The 10,867-nt window shown below is 39.0% G+C and overlaps 1 protein-coding gene across 5 annotated transcripts in view; it reads left to right on the top strand.

Annotated features, from left to right (window-relative positions):
• VPS13C (vacuolar protein sorting 13 homolog C) overlaps positions 1-10,867 on the top strand; it is a 196,905-nt gene continuing 186,038 nt past the window's right edge. For 2 of the 5 annotated variants that reach the window (XM_054450337.2, XM_054450338.1), the window contains exon 1: positions 26-226. In XM_054450337.2, the coding sequence (XP_054306312.1) occupies positions 127-226 (100 nt within the window). In that variant the 5' untranslated portion in view covers positions 26-126. Of the gene's footprint in view, positions 227-10,867 lie in introns of all 5 variants that reach the window. The other 3 variants (XR_010123963.1, XM_063652676.1, XM_054450335.2) reach the window with 2 other exon arrangements.

Here is a 10,867-nt window from a genome sequence, read left to right as displayed (position 1 = left end):
GCGGGGTCACGCGCGCGGCGCGGGGTGGGCCGGCGCCGGAGGGGCTGTCATTCGCAGCGCTGGTCGCCGCCCTCAGCTGCGCCGAGCGGTTCCGGCTCCTCCCTCTGCTGGTGCCTCAGCCCCACCATGGTGCTGGAGTCGGTGGTCGCGGACTTGCTGAACCGCTTCCTGGGGGACTATGTGGAGAACCTTAACAAGTCCCAGCTGAAGCTGGGCATCTGGGGCGGTAAGCGAGCGGGGCGTGGCCAGCGGGCTGCGGGCGCTGAGGGCCCAGCCGAGGGCTGCTCCGTCCGGGATTCTGCCCGGGCCCTGCTCCCTCCGCCGCCCGAGACTCCCCATCTCGGTGCGGCAGGTGCTGGATGCGGGAGCCTCTGCCACCCGCGGATTCTTGGGGTCCCAGTCCCGACTCCGGCTGGGGAGATGCGGTGGGATCCCGCCCGCGCTGCCAAAGTTCCCACCTTTCTCGTCCCCCGAGGCCAAGCCCTGGCCCTGCTGTCCCCGCCCTGCCTGTCTCTGTGGTCCTCTCGCTGCACTCAGGGTGGCCGCCTTGGCCCTACAGCATAAAAACAGAGCCCTTTCTGTTTCGGTACCGCGTGGAGTGAGCATGGTTGTTTGGTCATATACGCTCGAAGTGGCACTAAGAAAAAAGAAGGAGGAAATTGCATTTCGCAGTTATCTTCACTATCATTTTACAGGGAGCAAGAACTGGGTTCCTTCTCTTTAGGATTACCGGGTTTGGAGAAGAATAGGCAGGAGATCTTTAAGAAAGGCGTGTGCTTAGGGATTCTTACTCTTAATGCTTTCAGCTCCTGTGAAAATGATTTCTTCCTTTAATATTTACTTTTCCGTCAATACGAAGAAGATTTTGAATTTTGTTTTGGAGCAATAGAGAGAAATTCAAGCCTCGACCAGCGTCGTCGTTAATTAGATGTCTGCTTGGTTGCATGCTCAGGAATTTATGCCAACGTTTTTATCCTGGAGATTAAGTGTATAGAAGTATTCAGTAAATAGTGTACTTAAACATACACTCTTCAACAAGCTTAATCGTTTGCATGAATTACGTGTTAAGCTTTGAGGACTTTGGGACCTTCTCACTCCGCAAAAGGTTTGGGTGGGAACTCTGTCAGCTTTGGAGGAAAATTCAAAAAACGACTCAAATGTGTGGGTCTGCTTTTAATTCAAGCAACAACAAATAGCCATAGACTTCCCCTGTCCACTAGGGTAACTACTAGCCACCGTAGCTGTGGAGCACTTGATATGAGGTTAGTGCTAATTGAGACGTGGTGTATGAATTAAAACATCGTTTTGAATAAGTATTACTCCTAATGAAGTAGGAGAAAAAATATGATACTTCAATAATTTTTATGTTGCTTATGTGTTTAATATTTGAATATATTGGGTTAAATTAAATATAATATTAAAATGTATTTCCCGTGTTTTTTAGTTTTCCTTTTTTTCTTTTTAAACCTGGCTTCTAAAATTTATAATTACGTATATGGAACATATATTGGGCAATGCTGTTTATACCCTGAATTACGTAAGAGCCTGGTTTTGTTTTGTTTTGTTTTTTGGCTTGTCTTTTTGAGACAGGGTCTTGCTCTGTTGCCAAGACTGGAGTGCAGTGGCAAGATCGTAGCTCACTGCAGCCTCCAACTCCTGGGCTGAAGTGATCCTCCTGCCTCAGCCTCCCAAAGTGCTAGGATTACAGCTGTGAGCTATAGTGCCTGGCCAAGAGCCTGTTTTTAATAGGTGGCTGATCATTTGATTGGTTCACTGTGGTTTGCCCAACAATACAATAGTCCCTTGGTATCTATGGGGGATTGGCTTCAGTACCCCTGACCACACCAAAATTGGAGGTTGCTCAAGTTCCTTAAATAAAATAGCCTAGTATTTGTATGTACCCTATGCACATCCTTCTGTGTACTTTAGGTTATCTCTGGATTACTTATAATACCCAATAAGTAAATTCTATGTAAATAGTTGTTGTATTATTTTTTAATTTGCATTTTTTTATTGCTGAATTGATATTTTTTATTTTTTTCCCCCAAATATTTTTGGTCTGCAGTTAGTTCAATCCGTGGATATGGAGGGCCTACTGTACATACTTTGTTTACATCCCCCCCACCACACTCGATACAATGTAAAACAAAGGGAAGTAAAGAAAGACACATTTAAGGAATTAAATGATCAGCATCTTCTGTAGAAATCAAGTGTGTCTTCAGAATACTGGCAATATTATTTCCAGTGATTCCTTATAGTTTGGAAACATTTGAAATTTGAAAATGCACTGGAGTAGCAAATCTGAAATCTGAATAGGCCTAGTGAATGGTGCACTGTGTTGGACAAGCCACTTACCTTATTGGGCCTTAGTTTCTTCATCTTAATTTAAACTTTATAGAAAAAATATTTTTAAATTCTGAAAAGTTTAAATCATACTGGATAATATAATATTTTCATGTAATTACTCATATTTTAATGTTATAATATTATGCCATATTTACTTTAGACATTTTCTTTTTAAAAAGATAAAACATACGGATATAGTGAAAGGTTCCGTTGCCATCAAATGTTACACTCTCTTTTATCTTTAAAATTGGAGGTTGGACTAGGTAACATCTAAGGTGATGCCAATATTCTGTTCTTCTAATAATGGTTTAACCATGACATTGAGGAGTATACTGCTTGAAGATTTTGAAGTTTTTCACAACTGAAATTAAAAATGTCATAATTTTATGTTATTTCCCCTTTTGTCTTTTTTTGGTGAAATCTAGAAAAGGAGACTTTCTTTCGTCTCATTTTTAAATTTTTAGAATAAGGTATTCTGCCAGTGGCCAACATTAACTTTATAATAGGCCTGAGCAAATAAACCCATTTCTTTCACATATTGTGTCCAGTGAACATCCAATCAGGGATTCTCCTAACTTTATCAGCTCACAACTCTGCCTCTGTAAAGTTTTGCTGCCTTTTATTTTTGTGGTTGCTATAAAGAAAGCTAGAAGTCATGAGCTTTTATCGTTATTGTACAATCTGTTGTTGATAACCCTAATTTCTCAATAAAACTGGAAGGCAAGATATCTGAGTTGATTTTTCCTGTTCTTTCAAAATATTGCTAAAGAAATTTGTCTGAAACTTTTTTGGGTAAACAAATGGGAATATTTAATAAAATAGCTGATATTTTATGATATCCATGATGTTGACAAGTTTTACAAAAAATTGAAAATTCTATATAATCTTGTTTGACAACTGTTTGCTTTAGCAGATAAGGTTTACAGTTCACAGAGTGTTTTTTTGTTGTTGTTGAATTTTCAAGTCTTGAGAAAGAGAAGAATTCATCTTGTAAATATTTCACATATCTGATCTTAATATTCTTTGGAATCAATTGATAAACTACTTTGATACATCTTAACTGGAATGTCTAACTAGCCTAAAGCAGTGATTTTCAATGGGAGGTGACTTTGTACCCAGGGGATATTTGACAGTGTCTGAGACTTTTTTGGTTGTCACACTGAGGGAAGAGGTGTGCTATTGGCATGTAGCAGATAGACCCTGGAGTACTAAACATTCTACAACGCAGAGGACAGCTCCCTGCAATTGTCCAGCTCAAAATGTTAGTTGAGAAACCCTAGTCTAAGGAGAAGACTGAGATTGTCTTCTGCATTTGTAAGGGACCTACTGGGTGCTGAAAAAATTGTAGTAAGGTGTTAAAAAGGACATGGAAGAAGTAGATTACTCTTATGAAATCTATAATTCGAGAGAGAAATTGATATCTTAAGTGACTGAAACGTATCATGTCAATAAAAATGCATAATCTTTGCTTGGGTGATCTTTGGAAGTAGTTTTAAGAATCGAAATATTGTGTTAACATGATTTGGAAAAGATCATACTGTGCATATATTCATATATGTATATATAGGTGGTCATAATGAAATTTACAATTAAAAAAGGTTGAGAGGCCAGGCACTGTGGCTCACGCCTGTAATCCCAGCACTTTGGGAGGCCGAGGCGGGCAGATCACGAGGTCAGGAGATTGAGACCATCCTGGCTAACATGGTGAAACCCCGTCTCCACTAAAAAAAAAAAATACAAAAAATTAGCCGGGCATGGGGGCGGGCGCCTGCAGTCCCAGTTACTCAGGAGGCTGAGGCAGGAGAATGGCGTGAACCTGGGTGGTGGAGGTTGCAGTGAACAGAGATTGCGCCGCTGCACTCCAGCCTGGGCGACAGAGCGAGACTCCGTCTCAAAAAAAAAAAGGTTGAGAAGGTTGGGGAAAATTACTGGAATGTCCAGAATCAGGAAGTATACTTTAGATGTTGCCTTTAAATTTGAGAAGCAAAGCAAACACATCCTACCATTATCTTTCTGTTTCTGTTCTTTAAAGATTTTATTTAATGCCAAGCAATTCTTATGTATTTTTAAAAGTAGTTTAAGCAGAATTTCCTTTTAAAAATCCTTGCCACTGTAGATAATTGAGACCTTGATTATTTATTAGCTGTGGGACCCTGGGCAAAACATTTCAATTCTCAGTCTCCTAATCTGTAAAGTGGATATATAACACTCAATGTATTGGTGAGATAGATTATGTCAAAATCCTTTGTCATTGTTGATAATATTGATAATAATAATGATTAACAAACCTGGCTGGGTGATGAAAACAGTCTTTGTTTTATTTTCATAAGGATGTTTCTTCGAACTTCAGACTTTTAGAGGTATTAATCTTCTTCTTCTTCTTTTTTTTTTTTTTTGACTTTTACTTTAAGTTCTGGGATACATGTGCAGAATGTGCAGGTTTGTTACATAGGTATACATGTGCCATGGTGGTTTGCTGCACCTATCAACCCATCATCTAGGTTTTAAGCCCTGCATGCATTATGTATTTGTCCTACTACTCTCCCTCCCCTTGTCTCCCACCTCCTGACAGGCCCTGATGTATGATGTTCCCCTCCCTGTGTCCATGTGTTCTCATTGTTCAAATCCCACTTATGAGTGAGAACATGTGGTGTTTGGTTTTCTTAGAGGTATCAATCTTCTATTGAGTGATAATTTTGTGTAGAGCTATCATTACATATCTAAACATTTCTTATTTTCCAAACAAATTTCTTTAAAAAAAACCCCTATTTGCCTTTGAATTTATGCTTATGCTTTTACAGTATTACCTGCCAGCTAGTTTGCAAGTCAGGCTTTCAGAGGTTCCGAAAAGTGCCTGGTGGGTACCTACTGCCTACGTAAGTAGGAAGGTTTATCTAGATTTTTGTTCCCCACAAACTGGTACCAATAGATAAATTTCACAGCCCTTAGCTATTGAGATGTGTCCAGGATATAACTTAAGAGTAACATATATTTGAAAATGTATGTTGAAATGCCACATCTTTGCAATATGATTTGAGTAGTACTGTTGCAATGTAGAACCTTTGTCAATTTGATTTTTCAAAATGATTTACCGTGGAGAGTCAGCAGGAAAATCCTCCAGAACTCAGAACTCTGTTGTTCTCAGTTCCATTGGACAGGTGGAATCAACATAGGAGCTGTGATGTGTTAGATACAAGGGTGACTCTGGTGACCAGGAATAGAAGCCCAGTGCAATGCCCTCAGAATCTGTGGCCCTGCAAACCAGACTGAACCTGTGCTGTTTATCCTACTCCTGACACTTTATCCCACTCCTGACACTTCCCCTTGAGCTGCCAGATATTGTTGGGGCAGCACAGCATAAGAAAGGAGAATGAACACTGGACTGGGAATGAGCAAACCTCTTTAATCTTATTCTATCTCTGATTCTGTCTAGTTGTGTGGTTTTTGGCATGTATCTGACAGGTGACCATTGGTTGCTTATCTGTAAGTGAAAAGGTTAGACAAGGTCATCTCTTCTGTCTTTAAACTTCTGTGATTTGAGCAAGGTAAGAACAACGTGAGATCCTTCATTGGATGAGTGGTACTGCCACTTCCTCCGCATTCGTAGTGAGAAAAGGTAGTTAAATAATGTATCTTTATCTTTCCTTTTTGCTCTTCACCCGATATTGGTGAGCAAAGAGCCACAGTCAATGACAGTGACAAGATAAATGAAGTTCCAGGCTCATGCTGATATTTGTGGGTCTAAGTCTAATATACTGTAATATATTGTCTTAACAGGTACCTGTAGGGCAGCTTGAGAATGAAACAAAAAGCAGCTCTTTTTGCTTTTTTTGGCTTTGACACATAAAAGATGGCAGTGTCTAGGTATTTCTAAACCTGTAGAGGGATTTTCTTTAGTCTTTTCCTCCCAGCCAACACTTGATGTAGTGGAGGCCACATTTCTCATTAGCTCGTCCTATAGCATATAAAAATAAACAATAATGAAAAGGTCATTAGTGTAATATATATTTAGGCTCAGTTACTACCAGTTAAAGCAGTGCTTAAAAATTTAAGCACCTTTTCACATATTTAAGTAGCATTACTAATTAAAAATTAACTCCTTTTCTAGAACTAAAACTGAGAATTGGTACTTTGGTAACCATTCTGCTAGGAAGCTCTACCACATTACTCAATATTATGGGATCCCTAAAGTGAATTGAAAGGGGGAAAGTTCAGTGGTGATGTTGCAGCTTTTTACCTTTCTTTGCCAAAACTTCCTGTTTCAGTAGGGAAATGGGAAGAGTGGGAGAGTTGTTTCCTTTCTCTTTCCTGTTTTCCTCTCTGAAGACAAAGTCACTGTGAACTCATTAAAAGGAGTCTAGATTGGTTAATTTGGGTTGACTAGCTAGATTCATTTGAAATTAATAGCTGTAATATTTTCCTTGGTATTCTTTTTTTTTTTTTTGAGACGGGGTCTCGCTTTGTCGCCCAGGCTGGAGTGCAGTGGCACAATCTCGGCTCACTGCAAGCTCCACCTCCTGGATTCATGCCATTCTCCTGCCTTCGCCTCCAGAGTGGCTAGGACTACAGGCACCCGCCACCACGCCTAGCTAATTTTTTTGTATTTTTTAGTAGAGACAGGGTTTCACCGTGTTAGCCAGGATGGTCTCGATCTCCTGACTTCGTGATTCACCTGCCTCGGCCTTCCAAAGTGCTGGGATTACAGGCGTGAGCCACCGCACCAGGCTTGGTATTCTTTACTAAAACATAAATCATTAGAATAATTTGATTCATGCTTTGCTTTAAAAAACTGTTCAGTCATCTACTTTAGCTCACCTCCCTGGAAAATGAATTGTGTCAGAACATTCGGATATGCTTTCAAATAAATGATGTTTATGTTATAGATACATAAACAAAATCTTAAAAGATAAGTACAAAGCATTCTTTATTTCACTATTCTTTATATGCAAAGCTAGTTTCATGGATTATGGCATGGTATTTTTGTTTGTTGGATGGTTTTTGTGTTTAATCACAGTTTTGGATTAACCTCTATATTTTATATTAAGAACGTTGACCTAGGAGTCGGGAGACATAGCTTCTATTCTTAGTACTGCCACAAAAAAATTGTGTAACCTTGGATAAACTACCAGATCTCTTTAGACTTTAATTTCTTCGTGTATAAAGTGAGAGGGGCTTAGATTTGAAAATCTTTATGGTCCCAAATAGTTCTAAATCATAACTTGTGAATTTCTGTCTTTTGAGGAAAAAATAGATTTTTAAAAAGTACTAAAATGACCATTTTGTAATACCATCTCCTGCATCTGTTTTCCCCTGTGGCACTACCTTTTCTTCTGGTTATGCTCTGAACATAACCCCCTTGACTGTATCCTACCTTTCTGCCTGTGCCCTTGTTATACTAATTTTAGTTATCCTTTTTGTTTTGGATTTTTTTACATCTCTTTGAAAATACGTAGACCAAAAGTGGAACTGACAACCACACTGGCCTGTGAATGCTGAGTCTGATTCTTTTATGGTGTTTTTGTTGTCCAGGGAGGTCGAATTACCTTCTGAATTAAAATCCTATACCCTTTATGCTCTGCTATTCGGGAGAACAGTGTTATTCTGAACATAGCATTGAGTGTTAAAAGATTTGAGCCTTGAGACTACCACTTACTATTAGGTTGCCATAGGGTTCTTGGGCTACTCATTTAACCTCTCTAAGCCTCAGCTTCTGTTGCTTAATGTATACATCCTGTTTCTTGCCCAGGAGGCTGTGAGGATTGAGTAATGTTATATATCTGAGAGTGTTTTCTAAAATATAAAGATTTATGATCTTATTGTAGTTGTTTCCACCCCAGTACAATACGCATTCTGAAGTCAATATTTATTGAGTACCTACTCTGAGGAGAATCGGTAAGAAGTTTATAATCAGACTGGAGATTTATATAAAGTTAAGTGTTAAGCACCATAAGAAAGGTATGGCCTAAATTTCTGCAGAAGTTTAGAGAGATTATTTCTGGTTGGAGGTACTTAACAATAGGACTATATTTCTTACATTTATTTTGTAGGCCATTATGTATTTAAAAAGCCATTCTTGGACTTAGGCAGGCTTTTCCATATTGTGTCAGTACCATTTGATTTTTTATTTATAAATATACTAGCTTGGTTGTTTTCTATAATTTAGCAACTATTTCTACTTTTTTTTTTTTTTGCGATGACTCCAACTCTTCATGGCATTTGCTAATTTACTTCCATTTTCATCTTCTGGTTCACTGATGAAGAATACTAAATTTTGATATCCAGAATTTACCCCCTTTTTTTTTTTTTTTTTTTTGAGACTGGGTCTTGCTCTGGCTGTCGCTAAGGCTGGAGTGCAGTGGCATGATCCTGGCTCACTGCAACCTCTGCCTTCCTGGTTCGAGTGATTCTTCTGCCTCAGCCTCCCGAGTATCTGAGATTACAGGCACCTGCCACCATGCCTGGCTACTTTTTTTGTATTTTTTGGTAGAGACAGGGTTTCGCCATGTTGGCAAGGCTGGTCTCCAACTGCTGGGCTCAAGTGATCCAGTCACCTTGGTCTCCCAAAGTGTAGGGATTACAGGCATGAGCCACGGCACCTGGCCCTTTTAGTGTATTTCTTAAAATATCTTTCAAGATTGGCTTTGAAACTATGGTGACTTTCTAGCAGTGTATGCACATCCAAAATATTTGTAGTTTATTAATGAGAATGATATGGGGTCTCTTCTGAAGCACAGACTGCTTACTATGCATATTGTCTACCCTCCTCCCATGGGCCTGTCAGTCCAGCATAAAGGAGATCGCTTCACAGAATTTCCTTGTCTGTCACCTTAGTCTGTTTAGATTTGGTAAGATTAGAGCCACTTGATTGTGGGATTGGCTTTAGAGCTTTCCTTGCTGGCAGAGTTAAGTTTATTCATCTCCAATTATTAGTCACCATATCCCTGTTTGTTTTTTGTTTTTAAAGATTAGACACAAATACCCTTCCTTCAGTTTTTTTGAGAATTTTCTATGACTTCTATGTGTTCTTAGTCCTGGTGATCTGGCTATAGCACTAAAGTTATTTACATTGTATAGAATTATTATGTTGTTTTAAGGTAGAAAAGGAAAATGAAATCTTTTTTATCGGTGTTCAGTTAAATATAAAATGGTTGATTTTTAGGAGAGATGTGGTCTAATCTTGGTCTTATAAATTCTTTTTCTTTAAACAGGATTTGTGGAATTCATAGGATATGTAATGACACTGCTGCATATTTATCAGTCAGAATAGCATGCAGTTGAGTGGAGAGTACTTGTTAGTCCAATGCCTTACCAAGATGAGTACTCATCTACTGCTTGAACGAATGAATGCACTTTTACCTCTTTACACTGGTGCCAGTGTTAATCTGAATTATACTGCTTATTCCTTCCCTATTTGTATTAGAACTAGAGCTCCTCCTTCAGTGCAAATAACTTGGAGAATGTATTATTCTTATTTCACTGTTACAGTTACTGTTCGTTAGATAACATTCACATTTTCAAAGAGGAAGTATCCATTTGTCAGACTGGGTGGCAGAAATAGATGCTGCTTTTTTTGTTTTTTTTTTTTTTGGGATGGAGTCTTGCCGTCGCCCAGGCTGGAGTGCAGTGGCACGATCTCAGCTCACTGCAACCTCCGCCTCCTGGGTTCAAGCAATTCTCCTGCCTCAGCCTCCTGAGTAGTTGGAATTACAGGCTCATGCCACCATGCCCATGCCTGGCTGATTTTTGATTTTTTTTTTTTTAGTAGAGATGGGGTTCCACCATGTTGGCCAGGCTGGTTGCAAACTCCTGACCTTGTGATCCACCTGCCTTGGCCTCTCAAAGTGCTGGGATTACAGGCGTGAGCCACTGCACACCAGCCAATATTTCTTTGTTATTCTTACGTGTTTGTTATTCTTACTAGATATAGAAAAAATTTATATAAAAAATATTTAAATCGTATTGACATGTGAATTTACTGTTGTTTTATTTCCCTATTTTCCTTGTTATAATTTTCATAATAATTTCACATAAAAATAATATCTAATTATTATAAAAACTAGAAAATACTGAAAAACATCAATAAAAATCTATCTTTATTCTACCACCCAGCAATAATAAGTACAATCTCTTTTTGTCCAACAGTCTAAATATACTTGTCTAACTCTGTTAGCCATATTGGTAGTTTTCAGCATTTCACATCTTAACTACCACCTGCTATCCTACTACTTGATCAAACAAGTAAAGTGTCACTGCAGTAGAAACAGCCCACTTTTTATAAGTATATTTATATTTTTGCAAACATTATGGTAGTGCCTTAACAATTGTTATAAAGACTTCATCTCTAACGCAGATGATTTCTGATCACTCCTGGTGACTCTTGGCCCACCAATTGAGAATGACTAGGTAGAACAGTCACAATTTATGAGCAGAGCTGAAAGTCTGCGTGTGGGCCTTAGATCTTATTAAACTAGTTTGGATGGCTTCAGATAGGCACTAGCATCTGTGCAGATTACCCTGTGGG

Source organism: Pongo pygmaeus, chromosome 16 (assembly GCF_028885625.2).
Source record: "Pongo pygmaeus isolate AG05252 chromosome 16, NHGRI_mPonPyg2-v2.0_pri, whole genome shotgun sequence".
NCBI classification, from domain to species: domain Eukaryota; kingdom Metazoa; phylum Chordata; class Mammalia; order Primates; family Hominidae; genus Pongo; species Pongo pygmaeus.
The sequence above is the reverse complement of the archived record's forward strand: the minus strand, read 5'-3'. Positions and strand labels throughout refer to the sequence as shown.